At 50.1% G+C, this 20,290-nt stretch overlaps 1 protein-coding gene across 1 annotated transcript in view; it reads right to left on the bottom strand.

The window, feature by feature from the left end:
* Positions 1-20,290, bottom strand: part of DNM2 (dynamin 2) — a 103,325-nt gene that overhangs the window by 1,107 nt on the left and 81,928 nt on the right. The window contains exons 16-21 of the mRNA XM_015410445.1: positions 19,367-19,476; positions 12,762-12,873; positions 12,049-12,107; positions 9,091-9,208; positions 6,757-6,992; positions 5,019-5,276 (exon numbers count right to left, since the gene is read on the bottom strand). Of these exons, the coding sequence (XP_015265931.1) occupies positions 5,019-5,276; positions 6,757-6,992; positions 9,091-9,208; positions 12,049-12,107; positions 12,762-12,873; positions 19,367-19,476 (893 nt within the window). The remainder of the gene's footprint in view (positions 1-5,018; positions 5,277-6,756; positions 6,993-9,090; positions 9,209-12,048; positions 12,108-12,761; positions 12,874-19,366; positions 19,477-20,290) is intronic.

Genomic DNA, 20,290 nt, shown 5'->3' with positions numbered 1-20,290 from the left:
GGAGCAACGGGGGGGGGGGCACACCCACCCCCCCCCCCCGTCACAGTCCCTGACAAAAACTACGGTTCCTGCTTTAATTTTCTCTTGCTTTGACTATGGCGGTCACCTCCTCTTGGGATACAGCTAGAATGGGGAGTCGATCTGTCCTATTTATTGGACAGCGGGGTGATTTCAGATGCCGAATGACATTAGCAGGCGAATGACAATAGCGGGTGAACCCGCTATTGTCATTCGCCTGCTAATGTCATTCGGCATCTGAAATCACCCCGCTGTCCAATAAATAGGACAGATCTAGCTGTCTCTGAAGAAGTGAGCAGTGACTCGGGAAATCTCGCGTATTTTGTCAGTCTTGAAGGTGCTCCTGGACGCTTGCTCTTTTCTACCGCTGCAGACAGACTCACACGGCTCTGCCCATCTCGATCTCCCATCTCTTGGATCCTCCACAATTGCACGGCAGCTACCTGATCTCAGCAGTCAAAATCATTCGGTCCTTTCCTCCTTCCCCACCTCCAGCCCAGACTCTTTGGCTTCTCCGCCAAGCCCGTTCATGGCCTTGCTCTCTCCACTTTCCATTGGCACACCCGGAACCATCGCGGTCGCCCTTTCGGCTCTGCCACCCCAGCCGTCCTGTACCGTTCACTTTGTTCTTCCTTGATTCCCCTTAGACCCAGAACGGCCTTCCCACAGCCCCTACATGATACTGCCCCGTTACTATTTCCATGAAGCACTGGCACAATCTCTCAATTCCCCGTCCCCTACAAGGTAAGTCGAACGTGCAGTCCATGCAACCAGCCCATGTAGTGGCCCCTGAAATGAATGCTGATGCCAGCCTCCATCTCCCTGGTGTCAAAACTGGCATCTCCTACTTGGTGAAAGCACCATGCACGAGCTGATGGTGCTATGAGGAGCAGTTCTTGGACAGGCCACCGGGGGCACTGCAGCAAGAGGGGAAGAGACCTGTACAGGAAGAGGAAACTTAATAGAAGAATGACTGGTGGGAGCAGAGGAATCAGCAGATATTCTCCACCACTTCAACTAAAACAGGAACTTTCGTTCTGGCTGGATCCCTTGGGCAGGGGGACTGTCTGCAAGGACCTTGATGGGCAAGAACTACGATGTGTGGGAAGGAAGACCCTCGGCAGCCCCTCGAGGACAGAGGTGGCTCAACAACCACCTTCAAGAAAGGCAGTCACGGTGTGGGTGGCGACTCCCCTGAGAGAGAGAGACAGAGACAGAGAGAGAGACAGAGAGAGAGAGACAGAGACACAGAGAGAGGCGGCTTCCTGCCATCTCCCATCCAGGACACAATGGGACAGGTTGCCAAAACTTATCGAGCTCGCTGATCGTTACTGTTCCCCCTCATCGACTTGGGAACAAACACCCCTGCGAGACGCGGCTATGGGTGTAGGACAACTGTAGGATTCTCCAGGGAAGAAGATGGGCTCAAAGGTCCTCTAGGGAAGGAGATGAAAGACATTGGGTCTCAAGTTGTGCCTCTGTCAAGTTTTCCCTGTAAGAGACGGAGGACATTAAAACGAGAAGAGAGGACGACGTCCGGTGGATGACATGGCTATGCAGATGGCGTCATGGAGAGAGGTCCGGTTTTCAGGGACTGCAATCCAGAGCTTCCTTAACAAAAGACTACTGGCAAGAGATGAGCTACACCTTGTCAGGAGCGAGAATGTGTCTGGCAGAGAGTCTGGCCACTCAGATCAAGAAGGCTTTGATCTAAATCCTGAGTGGGAAGAAGACATGAGCCTGAAGAGGGAACACAATGATAAGTACTATGAGTGTTGGACTAGATGGGCCACTGGCCTGACCCAGTGTGGCTTCTCTTACATTCTTAAGCACTACAGGTGGGGATTTGGGATGAGAAGGGCTACAGGAAGAACGGAAGGGTTTCCTGAGAAACCTTGTAACAGAAGCACAAGTCAGACAGGGGAAGCACCTTAGCAGTGGCTTTCAGTGTCTAGACAACAATGCTCATTGCATATGAAAACAAGACGGTGAGAATGAACTCCTAGCTGAAGAGGGTAGGGAGGACTTCAGCCGCTTCAATCAAGACATGGTCAGATGACCCTCATGTTTGGAATGTAGCCAGTTAAGGAGACGCCTTGTTCAAAAAGAATAGATGCAGCAGTAAAAAGGAGGAGGCTAGCATTGTGTGTCCCCCCCCCCAAAAAAAGGTTTGCGCCTGCCCACAAATCCACAAGAACGAACACGGCAGACCCGTGTAGATCTGCATGGAGAAAAGCCATTAAGGTTAGATGGTTCAAGGAAGCAAGACTACCGGGGTATACCAGGAGAGAATACCAGGGTACCAAGAATAGCAGGGTACCAGGCAACAGAGACCAGGGTGGGTGAATTATCTCATTATTTCTAACTCAGCTAAGCATGGAATTGCCAATAAATTCCTGACAAACTCACTCTTTCAGAAGGTGGGATGAGGAATGAGGGGATCGGCTATCCTGGACTTGATCCTAAAGAACAGAGAAAAGGCGGTCAAAGGAGGTGGGAGCAGTGAGGACTTGGGGGAAAGCGACCACATAACGCTGGAATTCTTGATTTTCATGGAGAGCTTGAGGTAAGAGCGACCGACAAGTACCCTGAACCTTCAGGAAAGCTGATTTTAGTAAACTCGGAGAAAATGCCAAGTGAGATTGCACAGCGGGATAATCTACCAGAGTCAAAGGCTTACCTGAAAACTGAATTACTGAAGGCATGATCACCAAGGAAAATCGGAGATACCTAAAGACGACATGGTGGCCGCCTAAAAAGCTCAGTGACTGGCTGAAAAATCAAAACTGACATCTGGGTCACTAGAAAAGGCTACAGCTGAATGCCTTGGGCTTGTAGGGGCGGAGTCCGGAATCCTGAAGTTCAGGGGAGCTGAGGCCGGCCAGGGAGGTGAAGCAGGACGTGCTGGTAGGCAAGAGCAGCATAGCCAAGGAGGCCCTTCAAGCTGCCCCCGCCCCAGGACGGAAGCCGGATTTGCTTAGAACTGCCACTTTTCCAGACACACTGCTCGGCACTCTGTACGTGCACTAGCTATGCTGGGCTTGGAACCCTCCCTTGCTTGGATTTGTTGAGCTGGCATTGCCACAGTGGCACTGGTTCTGCTGGGCACTCTACACACACTGGCTGTGCTGGACACTCTATACATGCACTGGTTCCACTGGGCACTGTATACATGCACTGGCTGTGCTATGCTTGCACCCCTCCCCCTGCTTGGATTTGTTGAGCTGGCACTGCCTCAGTGGCACTGGTTCTGCTGGGCACTCTGTACATGCATTGACTGTGCTAGACTTGCAACCCCGACCAATGCTTGCAGAGATGTTCCACCAGGCCTCTGGTTGAGGACAGCAACAGTTGACATCAAGCCTGGCCTCCTTTATCCTTCATCTCTCGGCCCCTCCAAGTGGAAGGACACAAACACTTTTAATGCCATCTGGAATAGTTTGCTGCTGTTGTTTAAATTTTTAACTTTGCGTGATTGTCTTTACTGGAATGATATAGAGTACTTATTTAATGTTGTCAACTGCCCAGAGCCCTATTTGGGGGGAGGGCGGTCTAGAAATCAAATCAATAAATAAATAATAAGTGCACTGGTTCTGCTGGGCACTCTGTACATGCACCGGCTATGCTAGGCTTGCTTGGATTTGTTGAGCTGGCACTGCCACAGTGGCACTGGTTCTGCAAAAATCCCCCACCCCTTCAGTTTCTACTGCAGAGATTCTCTGGTTTGACATCAGTCCCTGCTTTTTTGCTGTTTTTTCCCTTCACTAGAAATAATGGAGGATGGGTGCACCTTTTCTGGGGGCACATAGAACTGGACCCCCTGGTTGAATCTTTTTGAAACCTGGAAGGTCTTTTGAGCAGAGACACCAGGAGCTATGTTGAAAATTTGGTGCTTCTACCTCAAAAATAGCCCCCCCCCCCCGATACGCTGGGGATTCCCCATTATAGCCTAAGGGGATCTTGGTCCCCATAGGCTATAATAGAGTCAAAGGCATTTAAAGGTGTCACAGTCCTTTTAAGTGCATTAGTGAAGCTGCAGCTTCACCTGGACCAGTGTTTAAAGGGAGTGCACTCTCTTTAAATGACGTTTAACTGTGGCTATCCTATTTTCCCGAATAATCTTGAATTCTTTGGGATTATCTGGGACTGGTTATGCTTCATAGCTGAAAATACAGCCCCCTCTATATCCATCATAAAGAACAGCCGATAAATACTGATAACATATTTTCCAGCTATTTTTCTTCCTGCTCGGATAGAGGCGAACACACACCCCTATGGATTAATTCAGGGCTCTTTTTGTAGAAAAAGCCCAGCAAGAACTCATTAGCATAATAGGCCACACCCAACAGCAAGAACTCATTAGCATAATAGGCCACACCCAACAGCAGGAACTCATTAGCATATTGGGCCACACCCCTGACAGCACAGCTCATTAGCACATTAGGCCACACCCCCATGTTACCAGAAGTGTGGTTATCCAGCCACACCCACCTTTTGCTTGTTATTCGGTTTACCTTGTTTGTTGTCAAAACCCAGGGCCTTTTATTGTAGCAGGAACTCCTTTGCATGTTAGGCCACACACCCCTAATGTAGCCAATCCTAATGAGTTTCTGCCGTTTGGTGTGGCCTATTATGCTAATGAGTTCCTGCTGGGTGTGGCCGACTTGGGAGCCAGCCGGAACTCCGTTCCTGTGCGTTCCTGCCCAAAAATAGCCCTGGATTAATTTAGTTTTTATTTATTGGCAGTCCAAGTTGAGATTTTAAATTGTGGTCTTCCGTGTACTCTTTATAATCGTCATTGTATTTACGTAGAAAGCTGCCTGCAGCACTGCAAGGTAGGAAGGAGGCTAATAAATGTTTTAAACAAATAAATAAGTTATTGGCAGACAAAGGCAGGGAGCCCCACAAGCACTGCGGGCAAGACATGCCCAGCCTCTGCCCCACTGCTCAGGGCTCAGCAGGGCACAGCTCTGGAAGAGGGAAGCTGGAACGGACCATACCTGGGCACACCTGGAGGGATGCCAGGCGGAACACGTGCTGGTCGTGAAGGAATCTGAGGCGGCGCTGAGAAAGGGTCGTTGTTCGCAGTGAAGGCGCTCTGAGGTCCAGGGCGTGAAGGAATGGGTGGTGCCACAAAGTTAGAGCTGCTTGCTGCTGCGGGTACTGGAATCAAGGGGGGCCCCGGCATGGGGCCCCTCACCGCTGGGGGTCTCCCTGGGGGCAACACTGTAGAAGTGGGCCTGCGTTGGGGTGTCGGGCTGCAAAGTGGAGGGAGGGAAAAGGAGTATCAGAACTGGTAAAGTGAGTGCGGTTTCATTCGCTTTATGATGTTCATAGCCTTTCTGCCCTCACAAGGACGGCTACCTGATTAAACTGTACGTATAGACGGCAGGGACCTCAAAAACAAAGCCAATAATGAGCTATAACCCAAGATGTCAGCGTCACCAGGGGTCATTTCGTAGAAAAAGAGGTGCAGGAGCTCATTAGCATCTTATTTGCATGTGCCACACCCCTTGACATCACCGGAAGTGTGTCAGAAGGCAACACCCACCGCTCAGGCTCCACTGGACTGTTTTGGATTGCTAGCTATTGGGGGGGGGGAACGTGCAGATCTGTCCTCGCAGAGGAGGGAGAGCTTCTACCTGAATAAAACCTGGTCTTAAAGGTGCCACTGGACTGTTTTGGACCAGGGGGGCCAGAGGGGGGCTCTGCAGCTTACCTGGCTGCTTCTTGCTCTGACCGAGGGCTGCTGAGAGCAGGGGGTGGGGCTTGTTGCATGTGCCTGCCCCCTGGGCTCTTTACTGCTGGAGCTCTGCTCCTGTGCGCTCCTGCAGGAAATTACCTCTGAGCATCGCTATTTGCCTAAAAATCAAGTTTGGAAAACCAGCCCCAGAACAGAGAAATGTTGCTGGAGACTTCTGTCTCCACGGGAAGAATGACAGGGCAAAAAAGTCCTCTGGGACTCTGTATGTAGTTCAGCACTGAAACTGTACCGGGCTGAGCCAGACAGCCACCCCCTCATTTCTTCCTGCAGTTCAGAAAGGAAGATTCAGGTGCGTAGCTGTGCTGGTCTGAAGTGACAGAACCAAGTTTGAGTCCAGTGGCATGTAGCTTAAAAAGTGTGCACACGTATACCCAGCATTAAACGCTGTTGGCCTCAAAGGTGCCACTGGACTGTCAGACATGCACACGAAAGCGTCTACACAGAATTAAACTCTGTTCGCCCTAAAGGTGCCATTGGACTCGAACTTTGTTCAGAAACAAAGAAACTCTGAACACCTCACACTCTTTGTACCTTGAAACGTGAGACCTAGGCTGGTTTTCATAGTCCACTGCTAAACTAAGAGTGGCAGTCCTCAAACGGAAATGTTCCAAGGGGAGATTACAACGTGAGACTGCTGAACCTGAGTTCATTCACAAATTCAGAACAATGGACACGCCCCCTTCCCCAAGCCTCAGCAGGGACACAGAATTCTTATCTCACTACAGATGCTAATTTTCCACCCTCTGTTCTAATCAAGCTGAATACAACATGCATTGTACCTCTGCATCCCGAGTTCCTCCTTTGCAACACCCCTCCCCTCCTCAGACTGGGACAGAAGGACTCAGTGATCCACATTCCCACTTGTATCTGATAAAGGGAGCTCTGACGCGTGAAGGCATAGACCCCAGTGCTGCTACTGGACCCAAATCTGGGTATCTCACATACCTTTTTTAAAAACCACCACCCCAACTCACCTGTGCCCGCTGCTCGATGACTGCAGCCACGTGTCGTCCACAGGTGGGGGAACCGGGGTGGACACGGTGCTGGTACTGATGTCCCCAATTATGTGCAGCGCCTCCTTCAAGGCGTGGTACATCCGCAGCATGTCGTCCCGACGCTGCGCCTGGTCGGCGGACTCCTCCATCAAGCTGTTTTGGTCTGCGGAGGAGTACAGGTAGGCCAAAAGCTCTGAATGGATGAAGTCCTTGGTCTGGATGGGCACACAGAAGCAGTAAAGCATGTGGAGTCAGAGAGGGCGGAATGAATGAACGAAGCCACCCGTTTAAAGCTACAGTGAAGGGCAAAAACGCCAACCTAGATCCACTCTTGGTCATCCACTTGAACTGCTGTAGTTGCAAGCAAAAGGTCATTATGGGAGCCCATGCGGTTCGCAACAACCCCAAATACTCTTCTTTTGCCAGCTGAGGTCTCAAAAATGTAAGGGCGACTGTAGAGGCTCGGGGGAAAGTCTATTGCAAATTTTTAGTACCGCGGGGTTTAAAAACATTTTAGATGAATCCATTTGTAATCAGGCACTGCACCAACAGCTAGGAGTTCAGTGGGCTAGAAGAGGAACGGGGGGTGCTGGCAGACGCAGCTAGCATGGCGCAGCACTGTCAGAACATGAGTCCTGCCCTGCATGTGCATTTTAATGATGCCATTAATGCACTGCAGAGGCCACTGCTATGCACCCTTGTTCCTAAATGCAGGGCTGGATCCCTCCCTCATCTTGCTGACTTGTGTTGTCTCAGGAGAACAGAACACTTGCCCCAAGACATATCTGCTTCCAGGCTTGTGTCTTTTGTAGCTGAACAGGGGCTCCTTTGAGACCAACAAAGGTTAATGCTGGGTATAACTGGAAGAAGCCTGTGTGCACATGGATGCTAATGCCCAGAATCGAACTTTGCTGGTCTCAAAGGGGCCACTGGAATCAAACTGTTCCGTTGCTTCAGGCCAACACGGCCACCCACCTGGACCCTTCTTTTCTATCCATCATCTACTGGCTTTGCGACCGCATTTCCTCCTCACTCGAACCATTCCCTCTAACCCAAAGGAAAAGATCCAAGGAAAACAAGGGGTCATCATGCAGGCCGGTGGCGGCTGTACTGAGAACCTCCCGAGATTTACGTACTGTCTGGATCCAGCCTCAAGCAGTGGCCAGCCAGATACTCACTGAAAAGGCCTATAAGCTGGGGTGTGTGTGTGTCAGAGCTTCCCCCTATTGCTACCCCCCCCCAGTCTCCAGCCTTTGAACACAGAGGCTCCATTTAGTTATTGTGAAGAGCCACCGATGGAACTGCCCCCACGGATCTGTCTAGTCCAGTGTGCCATAGCGGTTAAGAGAGCTGAACTAGTGTCTAGGAGACCCGGGTTCGAAACCCCACTCATGACATGGAAGATCACTGAGTGATCTTGGGCCAGTCATGCTGTCTCAGCATATCCTACCTCACAGCCTTCGACAACGTATTGAACTACCTCACAGGGTTGTTGTGAGGATAAAATGGAGGAAAGGAGAATGGTGTAAGCTGCTTCGGGTCCCTACTAGGGAGGAAGGCGGAGCACAAGTGAAGTAAGTGAGTAAATTAATAATACCCCGAACGTGAAATGAACACGCTACATGAGACGGATTTTCGGCTTTTGTAAGACCACAAAGGGACGGGGGGAGTTAGGATTTACATGCTTTCACTTTAACTCTTCTCTCAAACAGAAGGCTGCTCTTGTTTTTAAACCTAGAATACATAGTTACTTAATTGAAAATCGCTTACCTACACAGAACCTATGTCCCTATTCTATATTGGTTCCATTTAAATTGTAGAAAAGAGCAGGAGTCCAGTGTAGCACCTTCAAGACTAACAAAATTTGTGGCAGGGGAGGAGCTTTCGCGAGTCACAAAGCGCACACCCTGCCACAAACTCTGTTAGTCTTGAAGGTGCTACACTGGACTCCTGCTCTTTTCTACTGCCACCATCTTGGTCTACTTAAATTGTGTTTCAGTGGATTCCAGGCAAGAATCTCTACTAAAATTGGGTCTCGTGCAATTTCCCGCTGCAGGAGATCGACCAAGGCTGATGTCAGATGGGATGAAACGAGGCACAAGATCAGCCGGCAACTGTGGAGCTTCCTTTCGGGTGGGGTTAGCTGTGTTAGTCTGCAGTGGCAATGCCGTAAGCGGCCATCACGTCTCAGCCAACTGATGGGGACCCCTCACGGGGTTTCCAAGGGAAGACATGTGCAAAGGTGGCTGGCCATCGCCTGCCTCTGTGTTGCGACCCTGGGCTTCCCTGGCGGTCTCCCAACCAAGGACTCACCAGAGCCGGCCCTGCTGAGCTCCCACGGTCTGACGGGGTCGGGCCATCCTGGGCCATCCAGGCCAGGGCATCGGGGTGCCCGTAGAGTGCTGTCAGGTCAAAACTGACTGATGGTGCCCTGCAGAGTTTTCAATGCAAGAGACATTCCTCTGTGTAGCAGCCCTGCACCTAATTGGTGGTCTCCCATCCAAGGGCTACCCAGGGCGGGCCCTGTTTTGCTCCCCAGATCTGATGAGACTGGGCTGGCCTGGATCATCCCGTTGCGACTGGGGAACTTCTTGGCAGCCTCCCATCCAAACGCTCACCGGGGCCAGCCCTGTTGAGCTTCTGAGCTCTGACGAGAACAGGCTCAGCCTGGCCAACCCAGGGGAGGGGAGTCCCGAGGGGCCAGACTCATTCGTTACGAGGGCCGGATTTTTAAAATACTCTGTAACTTAAAATGCCTTATATTTTGTCATAACAAGAGGAACATATATATTACAGATTCCTGATGACTTGTCAAGCACTTCGTGAATACAGAGAGCTTTTGTACTACTCTGTAAGTAAGACTGTGTTGTTGTTGTTGTTCAGTCGCACGGTCGAGTCTGACTCTTCGCGACCAGGAAGACTGTACCAGGATTTTATACTGTTTTCTACTGTTTACATAGTATATACTCTAAAGGGATTGTATTTTTGTACACTACAGAATATCTCCTGAGGAAGATCCAATTTTGAAACACTGTTATATAATCCGGATTCTCGTATGACTTATTAATGATGTTGTAGTGCTTTAGATTATAATGCATAGGAAGCTTTTTCTTTGCAAGTCTTGGTGACTGCTCGATTTGTGGGTCAGACTCTCACGACTGTTGGGTCGTGTTTGTCCATATTTATCCCATAAAATGCAACGCCAGGCACTGGAGATATAAACTTCATAAAGGACACCAGAAACCCCAGTTAACAGCAAAAAAATAAAAAATAACAAAAATTTCCTCTGCAGGGCATTATTTTTCCTTGCTCTCCTTCTGGATCCCCCCCCCCTTTTTTGCCCTTTGAAAAAATAAAAAGCCCATCTCCAAAGTGGTTCTAATGCTAAAGTCACACAGAACGGAGCCGGGAGCGGCTCGCCCGGGTCAGGGGAAGCATGGGGGAGGAGGCACATCCCCCGTTGGTGGCTTGCAGCTGCCGCTGCTGGCTTGTTTGCCTGGGCCTGGCTGCTCTGCTCTCACGGTTCCGGAAAGCTGGTTCCTGACTCGAGCGGAGGGCTCTGTTCTTATTTACTGTGTGGCCGTGTTGCACACTATGCCTGTTGCATGGGGCTGGTGGGCTGGTGAGAGAGAGAGAAGTGAGGGACGGACAGACTCACTCACTCCCTGTCAAACCTCACTCTGCTTAGTTTGCCATAGATGCTGGGGGAAGGGTATTCCTGCAGGGAGGGGAGTGAGTGTGGTGGGAGTGGGGCCTATCCCTTATAGAGGCAGTAGTTTTCCTGAAGACACCCTCCTCTGGGAGAGGAATGACCTTGAGCCTTTCTGTGCTGGCTTTCGCATAGATAGTGGGGATCATATGTTCCCAAGGGGGGTTCAGCAACGGCTAGGCGGGACGAGTGGATTGCATGATTGGTTGGGGCAAGGGGGTCTTGCTTGAATTATTTATATCTGCTTTGGTGCGCGCCAAATCGCCAGTTCTAGCACAGTACCGTTCTGATCTGGATCACGCATATATCTCAATAAACGTATCACTGCCAAAGAGAGTGTTGCCGAGAGTAACTTGACCAGGAATCTGACACTTCCCCACCTGCCTACAGTGGGGGAACCCTTTAACCTGCAGTCACAGAACAAAATTCAGGTCCAGTAACACCTTAAGAGATCTGCAACTTTCCCCCAGGGCACAAGCTCTCACAACTCAAAGCTCACTTCATCAGATACCGTATGCGTGAAAGCGTAATAACCTGTGGGCTCCAAGGTGCTTTTGGACTTCAGTCCTGTCCGATCGTGAGGCTAAAACAGGCGGGCAGGCGGGATCAGCCGCCAAAGTGGTGGAAGAAGGACTCTATGGCATTACAACCTGCTGAGATTCCTCCACAGGCTCTACCCACAAATCTCCAGGAACCTCCCAACCAGGAATTGGCAACCCTAGTTTTCAGTCCAGCCAGCAGAATCAAGGAAGATCCGTCTGCGTTACATTTTACGTTTTCTTTCTTTTTTAAGTACCCGAGGGTACACTTTTATTGTTGTTTTTACATTATATACTACAAACATACATACACCCAACTACCCCCAACAACACTTCTTCTGCTTATTAAATTTCTAAATTCATTATCTATTTTGCTAAGCTTATCTTTTCTGCGTTCTCAAATTACTACATTTATCTATCAGTTGTGTTTAAAGGGGCCGCGGTGGCTCAGAGGTTAAGACGCTGAAGCTGCAGACTGGAGCTGGGGCCAGAGACGGGAGCTCACTCCATCACGCGGCACTAGGGTCTCGAACTGGAAGGTCTGCAGCTCGGCAGTTCGAGACCCGGGTGCCGCGTGATGGAGTGAGCTCCCGTCTCTGGCCCCATCTCCTGCCAACCTAGCAGTTAGAAAGCAAGAAATTGCAAGTAAATAGGTACCGCTTCGGTGGGAAGGTCACAGCGTTCCGTGCATCTCAGCATTTAGTCATGCCGGCCACATGACCATGGAGAAGTCTTCGGACAGCGCTGGCTCTTCGGCTTGGAAATGGAGATGAGCACAACCCCCTAGAGTTGGACTCAACTGGGTTTCGAGCAAGGGAAACCTTTACTGATTCCTGTTTTAAACCTGTTTCTCAGTGAAGTTCTATTCCTGGTGCCTGTAAACTGCCTTTAACTGGGAGACAGCATATAGCTGTGCTAGCCTGGGCCTGATACATTAAAAATTCCCCCAACCGTCTGGAAACGGAGCCAGTCTGCTGAGGAAAGATGCAGCGCCTCCATTCTCCACAGAGGGTTAAACTAGACCTGCACGTCCCTTGACTGAATGCGGCAGCCAGTGGCACCTCCGACGTGTGCTCGGCTCCCTACGGAACGGGCAGCAAAGATTTCAGAATGGAAACAGCCCCGTTCAGGGGTGTGTGAGCAACAGAGCCTCGCGAAGCCACTGGGAGCTAGACTGAGTGAGCCACTAGCCTGGGTTGAGAACCCACAGTGTGAGTAGCTGTTAATGTTTAATTATCTCACTCACATGTTACTGTTATCACGATTTGTGTGACCTTGTGAGCCGCCCTGAGCCCATTCACAGGGAGGGCAATATAGGAATTGAATTAAATAAATAACATTTGGAATTTCTGACACATCATGGTGGGCCCCGGTCACAAGACAGCCACCACAAAATGGCCGCCACAGGAGGTGAAGCCAACCACAAAATGGCCGCCACAGCCGGCCTTCAGCCACACAGTGAAGATCTTTGTCGTGTGGCGTCAGCTGCTCCAACATGACATAATTTAAAATCTGAAGCGCCAATCCGATCTCCACTGGCAATCAGAAACCTTGCTGGGCCAAAGCCCCCACCTGGCACTGCCCACTTGGCGGACTCCACGAAAGGTGCCCACAGGTGCCACAGTGTCCACGGAGACCGCATTGGGGACCCCTACACCAAGAGACTGCTGGCACCTCAGGGCCCAACTCTGAAACAACCCGCTGCCCCCTACTCATAATCTAAAGGGAGTGTTTACTTGGTCTTTTTCCGGGTAGACACCGGCTCGGAGGAAAGAGGCCTTCCAGCTGTCCACGTCTTCCTGGGAGTCGCAGGCAAGCTCAATCTGACGCAGATCTTTGTACACGTTCCTAATCCCAGGATTGGGGGGGGACAGAGGGGGAAGGACATAAATGGCACTGAATCAGTAAGGGGAGGCGGGGGGAATTCCAGGTCCTGAAAAAAGAATTCTGTTACTGGAACATCACACACAGACTTCTATTTGCAAAACATCTGCAGTTTCTATTGCTGCAGTAAAATCTGAGATGATGAGAAGGGTTAACCGATGCCACCCTAACAGGCTTCGCAGGGATAGCCACACTACACTAGTGTCTAGACGAGGGCTGTCGAACTCATTTGTTACGAGGGCCGGATCTGACATAAATGTCACTTTGTCGGGCCGGGCCATGCGTGCCGTAAAACGTAACGCTAGGTACCGGAGATAGACACTCTATTAAGGACAGAAGTTGGTAAGTTCCAAGTTGGTGTGTCCTCACTGCATGGGATGGGACGGGGGGTCCAAAGGAAAACCCATATGGGCGGACTGGAGAGCCAGTGGTGCAGCACTGGGCAGACACTCCCACGCTGCTTGACTGCTGCAGATGAGGTTGTTCCACCACGCTGAAGCCACAATCGGAATGGCTCCGCCCACTCCCCCCCCCCCAACAGTGTCCTGTTCCTTCCCTTGCACTAGTTGCTTGCGGGCTGCATAAGAGCTGTGGGCGGGCCGGTTCTGGCCCCTGGGCCTTACGTTTGACACCCCTGGTCTAGAACAACTGTGTTTGCCGAGAACGCTGATGTTCCCAATTGCTCCCTACGTTCTAGATGGCACTGCAGACCTTTTGCCCCCATCTGTCTTTCTGCTTGCTCTCCCTGTTCACCTAGGCATGACCTGTCTTGTTATGCCTTTTGTTAATTTGAAGAGCTTGGAGTGGGGGTGGGGGCAATCCCCGGAGCCGAGAGACACTGCAAGCACCGTCACGTGAGTTCTTTTCAAAAAGCAGTCTCTCTAGCACTGGCTTGGGATGGAACGTAGTGCTGAACGTTCGGACTCAACGACTGCTGTGCACTGTTCATCGGACTCCCCTCAAGATCAACCACAAGGCTCCAATTCGTCCACAACACTGCAGCTCGACTATTCGTGGGAGCTAGACGGAGTCTACATAGGACTCCTGTTCTACAGGCACTTAATTGGCTGCCCATCTGTTACCAGACTCAGTTTAAGGTGTTGGCCATCACATGCAAGGTCCTGTGTGGGTTTGGCCCCTCTTGACCATGGGACCACCTCCCCCCCATGCGCCGCCACAAGAGCTTTGCTCACATCGGCAGGGGCTTCTGCAGGCGCCAACCTGCAAACGGGCAAAATCAACAGCTGCCCGTAGACGCACTCCCTCTGTTTGCGGCTCTCGACTTATGGAATGGCCCTGCCTGAAGAGATCGGGAGGAAGGCTTCCCCCTCTCCTGGCCTCCCACAGATGCAAAACTGAATGACTCAAGAGGGCTCTTCTGTGCACCTAATCAGGCCGCAGCGCACAAAATGGCTTCACAGACCTCCTGGGATAAACCGCTCGGGATGGCGGTCTATACTACTGTGTATAGCTTATTGTAAGTAGGATCCTATTGTGTCATTTCTGTACCGCTTCATGTGTCCTGTTATGCTACGTTTCAATTCTTTCTGGTGGTTCCAGACTTTGAAAATGCTGATGCACTGGTAGGTTGGATACCTTATCTGTCAGTTGTATTGACTCACTATGTGTGAACCGCCACAAACCCCTGTGAGAAAGCTGGACTATAAATAAAGCAAGTCAATAAATTGAATCATGTGTTCTAGGCAGGTCATGTATGGAACTTAGAATCATAGAATCAAAGAGTTGGAAGGGAACTCCAGGGTCATCTAGCCCAACCCCCTGCACAACACAGGAAATTCACAAATACTTCTCCACCCACCCCGTGACCCCGGCTCCATGCCCAGAAGAGGGCAGGGGGAAAAAACCCCTCCGGGATCCCCGGACAAACTGGCCTGGAGAAAAATTGCTTCCTGACCCCAAAGCGGCAGTCAGCATTTCCCTGGGTGTGTAAGAAAGGGCCACGAGAACTAAGCACTGAGGCAGGCCTTCCTGCCCTCCCTTCTCATGATCTGCCTAAGTTCACAGAATCCGCATTGCTGTCAGATGACCATCTAGCCTCTGAAAACCTCCAAAGAAGGAGAGCCCACCAATGTTCCCTCTAAGCTGTGGAGTCTTGTGAGCAAAAATTCTACTTTGTGAGCTACTGGTATTGAAGTTGTGAGCAAGCGATTTGGCTACTGCATACATTAGTTTGCTCTGGAGCCATCTTTCCTGAGCGAAGACAAAAATGTGTGAGCCGGAGACTAAAAAACTGTGAGCTAGCTCACACCAACTCAGCTTAGAGGGAACACTGCCCACCACCTCCCGTTCCTGTTGTTGGTTCTGGTCCGACCTTCCTGGGCAACAGAAAAGAACTCGACAAGTTTGTTATACAAAGCTTGACTGCCTCTTAAAGGGTATTTCAGGTTTCTGGTACAAGTTACTCTTCCTTTCTTCAGCCTTGAACAGGCCAGCCAAAATGAAGATATATACTGTTTGTTGTCCAAATGTGTTATGAAAGGCTGATCCTCTGCCAAACTAGCTCACAACTCAAAGAACAATGCCGCACAGAGGATTCGATGTCCAGAAAAAAAGAGCATTGTGAAAAGAGTGTCTACCGGAACGTGCTCAGAGCGGCACTGTATCATGCTTCTAGAAGGCACAAAAATCAGATAATAACATCTATATAAGCTATATGGCCTAGATAATAACATCTATATAAGCTGGCCACACCCTGTAACCCCTGAATCTCAGCTCTGGAATTCAGTAAAATCTGCTTCCCCCTTTTTTGGCAAAGCTCCCGGTCAAAAAGCTTTGAAACTTAACCTCTTTTCTTTAAAGTAAACTTAGGTAGAATAGGAATGACACTGCCAGCAAGCTGCCGAAGGATCATTCTTGTTTCTATAAACATTCTGGGATTTGAGTCATGCGATGTACTTGTTTGTATATTCCCCCCCCCCCAGTCATCTGCTCATATAGGCATGCGCATAAGTCCATAGTAACTGCATTCCTGTTAGACTACGCCAGCCATGCTTTGCTGTAACGTTATCTTTTCCAAGGTCACAGGTGGTCGAGAGAAGAACCTTGCTTTGACTTTAATGAGTAGAAACTGTGAGAAGCGTTTTGTAGTGATAACACAGTTGCCGTTGCTTTCCCAAGGATTTGGGCGCGTAAAATGCTTCCTAGACGCGAGCGGGAACCATGTTTATTGGCTGTAACAATTATGAACTTGCTTTAACCTTTCCAGCATCCTGCACTTGCGTTATTCTGAACAGTGCTTCTGTTCAAGTGACTCATGGCTTCAATAAAGTAATCCCTTTCTATAAGTGTGTACTCCGATGATTGCTGTGGAACCTGACAGACACCTGTGCTTACACAGGACTGATTTCTATGAGGCACGCTCTGTGTTCAGTAACGTTTTGTTTAATCGGATCGGGCGGCCACTGCAGCCACCTCACAGGGTTCTCAAGGCAAGAGATGTCCAGAGCTGGTTTGCCATTGCCTGCCCCTGATATTCCCTGGTGGTCTCCCATCCAACTACTAACCAGGGCCAGCCCTGCTTAGCTTCTGAGACCTGGCAAGATGAGGCTAGCCTGGGCCATGTGGGTCAGATCTACAGTTAGATAACTGTCAAAATAAATTTCAATTTTTATTTTTTTAAATGAATACACCGTGCAGTGGCTGAGAAATACAGAGCTTTTCACTTTGAACCTGGAACACGTGACCAAACCTCAGTCTTTCCCTTACAGGCTGAGGGCTGCTGTGCCCCTGTGGCGATTGAAGGTTTTGAGCGAGCGCTCCGTTGCCAATGGGTTCCTTCCATTCACTCAGAGAGGCCATAGTCTCCTTGTGACGGTTCCAAGTCACGCTCCCTTACCGGGGGGACCGAACCACCCCCACCGAGGCTCTGGGGAGGCACAGGCGGCTCCACTCCCACCAACATGTGAGTGTGTGTGTATATTTATTGGTTTTAAATATTTTATGTACACACGCATCCAGAAAATATACATATGCAGATTACGTTCCTATTGTCTCAAAGGTTTCAATCTCCACCTCCTTTGGGATCGTGAGTCAGGTGGAAAGGGGGCACAGAAATGTTTTGAATAAAATACAAACAAATGTCGTGTAAACCATAAACCATCTCCTTCCGTGTGTCCCTGTGTGCCAACTACGGTCCTCGGGCAGCCATCTGTTGGCTCTCCCGCCGCTCAGGGCGGCCCATCTGGCCCTGACCAGAGCCCAGGCCTCTTCCATCGTGGCTCTGGCCCTGTGGGGTGGGCTCCCTGAAGAGGGCAGGGGGCCCTAGTGGGCGAAGTCTAATGGGCAAAGATGACTAACATTAGGGGTAAGAAAAGGGGGGGGGGGAATAATGATGTATTGATAAAACTCCATAGGGTGTGCTCATGGTTACAGTTATAATAATAAGGTTCTTCTCCTGGTCGCTCATGAAGGGGGGGAGGGAACGATAAAGGGGAAAATTGATGTAAACTTGATGAAAAGGATTATGAATCAATGTGAAATGTAAGACATCAGTACAAATAATTTTTTTAAAAAAATTAAACATGACGAACGTTAGGCAAAGTCAAAGGCAAGTTTCTTCTTTTGCCAATATTACTAGAGCAACTCGAATGATAAAAGGGTTGGAACACTTTCCCTATGAGGAAAGGTTGAGGCGCTTAGGGCTCTTTAGCTTGGAGAAACGACGACCGAAGGGTGACATGATTGAGGTTTATAAGATTATGCATGGGATAGAGCAGGTAGAGAAAGAGGTACTTTTCTCCCTTTCTCACAATACAAGAACTCGTGGGCACTCCATGAAACTGCTGAGCGGTCGGGTTACAACGGATAAAACGAAGTCCTTCTTCACCCAAAGAGTGATTAACACATGGAATTCACTGCCACAGGAGTGGTGGCTACAAGCATGGACAGCTTCAAGAGGGAACTGGATAAACGTACGGAGCAGAGGTCCATCAGTGGCTATTAGCCACAAGGTATAGATGGGAACTCTCAGGCTGGGGCAAGGGATGCTCTATATTCGGGCGTGGGGGGGGGGGTCAACAGTGGGAGGGCTTCTAATGTCCTGGCCCCACTGGTGGACCTCCTGATGGCATCTGGTATTTCTGGCCACTGTGTGACACAGAGTGTTGGACTGGATGGGCCTTTGGCCTGATCCAACATTGGCGTCTCTTATGTTCTTATGTACTAACGCAAACAGACCCACCACCCCCCAGGGACTATCACAGCCCTTGTTTTGCTACCCTGAATAGGAACGCGCAGCTCAATTCCCATTAAGGCCTTTTGCAGACAAGGCGAGATGACCACGCCTCTTCCGGGCCAGACAGCTACTTCCTAGCTAGCTTATTCCCATGACGGGAGCAAAAGGTCTAAGAAGGTTTTCCCCACATGCTGCAGCCAGAGAGAGCTGACCGGAGTGGGTCATAAGGGCCGTGTCACTTCACTCCTGCTCCACCTACGCTGGCTTCCCGTTTTCTTCTGGGCTCAGATTCAAGGAACTGGCCTTGACCTTTAAAGCCCTAGGTGGCTGGGGAGCAAAACACCTTAAGAACCCCCTCCCTCCCACATGAACCTGCCTGCACACGCCAGTCATCCTCGGAGGCCCTGCTTTGGTTGCCCACGCCATCTCGGAACTAGATGGGTGGCAACCCAGGAAAGGGTTTTCTCACGTGCAGAACCAAAACTTTGGAACTCTGGTCTCCAGAGAGATTGGTCTATCTGTCTATTGGTGGGTCTTTCGGCAGCAAGACATTTTTGTTTTCTCTTGCATACCCCAATAACATCAGAAGAGCCCTGCTAGATCAGACCCGTGGTCCATCTAGTTCAGTGGCCAGTCTCGCACAGTGGCCAGCCGGTTTCCTCTGGACGGCCAACAAGCAAGGCATAGAGGCCGAGGCCTTCCCCTGATGTTGCCTTTGAGATTCAGAGGATTCGTGCCTCTGAATGTGGAGGTTCTCCTCAGCCACCACTGAAAGACTTGTCCTCCCTGAATCTATCTTAATCCCCTTTGAAAGCTGTTCATTCCTGGGGCCAGCACTACATCCTCTGGCAGAAAATTCCACATTTTAATCACTCTCTGTGGAAAGTTGTATTTCCTGTTGCCCATCCTGAACCTACTGCCCATCAGCTTAATTGGATGCCCTCGAGTTCCAGGCATTAACTTCATAAACCTCCGTTTCGGTCCCCACCTGGTCACCTTTTTTCCAAACTGAAAATAACAGTGGTCGGCCCTCCTTCTACTGCTGCTTGTTTACATGCTTTTAATTGAACCGTTTTATCATTTTAACTGTCTTTAAATTGCTTACATGTTGTAACGCTTCTTCATAGTTGCCGTCTTACGGACCCTGACTGGGTGGTGAGGACAGCATTTTTAAAAAAACGTTCTAAACAAATAAATGAATGATGGGTCTTCCCGGTGGCGCGGCAGGGCCTCCTCCACCATACTCAGACGGCAATTCCTTACCTCTGTTCTGTGTTAAAGATGGCAAAGACATGCTTCGTGGACATGAACCCTTTCTCCACATCTCTGATTTTGAGGTTGTCCAGAGGCAGCATGTATTTCTTCTCTTTCTCCTATCAGAACACAGAATACAAGCAAAGCCACAGGAGTCACGGCGGGCCTTGGGGGATCCAGTAGGAATCGTCTTCGTAAGAGAATCCCGCTCAAATAGTTGCATGGATTTCGAGGGAGTGCCTATTAGATTTGCTGAAAGGAGGGCATCAGCCAGGACTGGTTAAAGGCCCGGCTTAGAGCAGCAGCTTCTCTCCATACTATCCCACGGGACTCAGCGGACGTTGCTACCGGACTCTGCCGCTTTGTTCTCACCCACAACTACTTCAAATTCAAACTCAACTGCAAGAATGTGTACTGGCACGATTAAGAGCTCCCTAACTGTCCTCAGCCCTTCTTCGTCCTATATGCACAGTACGGGAAAGGCCGAGGGGACTGAGTCGATGGTCCACACCAGAGACTTCTCCCAAAAACTTCCCAAAGGGGCTTCCCTGCATTGAGGCAAGAGACCACCACCCCGTCCCGGGGCACTCGGGCAACAAAAAAGAGCCTTCAGCCTGAACTTAAAAACCCTTCCCCGAGCCCTAGACTCCCAACAATTACGGAGCAAACTCCACGCCAAGTGCAGTTCCCGCAAGGCACCTGCTATCCGATGAGCAAACTAAAGAAGTGGATAATCTACAGACTCACCAACCCCATTCATCCAAATACCTGCTGCCAGGGGTCATTTCGTAGAAAAAGAGGTGCAGGAGCTCATTAGCATAACTCATTAGCATATCTTATTTGCATACACCGGAAGTGTGTCAGAAGGCAACACCCACCGCTCAGGCTCCACTGGACTCTTTTGGATTGCTAGCTATTGGGGGGGGGGGGGGG

Source organism: Gekko japonicus, unplaced genomic scaffold, assembly GCF_001447785.1.
Source record: "Gekko japonicus isolate JY-2015 unplaced genomic scaffold, Gekko_japonicus_V1.1 scaffold2068, whole genome shotgun sequence".
In the NCBI taxonomy this organism is placed as follows: domain Eukaryota; kingdom Metazoa; phylum Chordata; class Lepidosauria; order Squamata; family Gekkonidae; genus Gekko; species Gekko japonicus.
The sequence above is the reverse complement of the archived record's forward strand: the minus strand, read 5'-3'. Positions and strand labels throughout refer to the sequence as shown.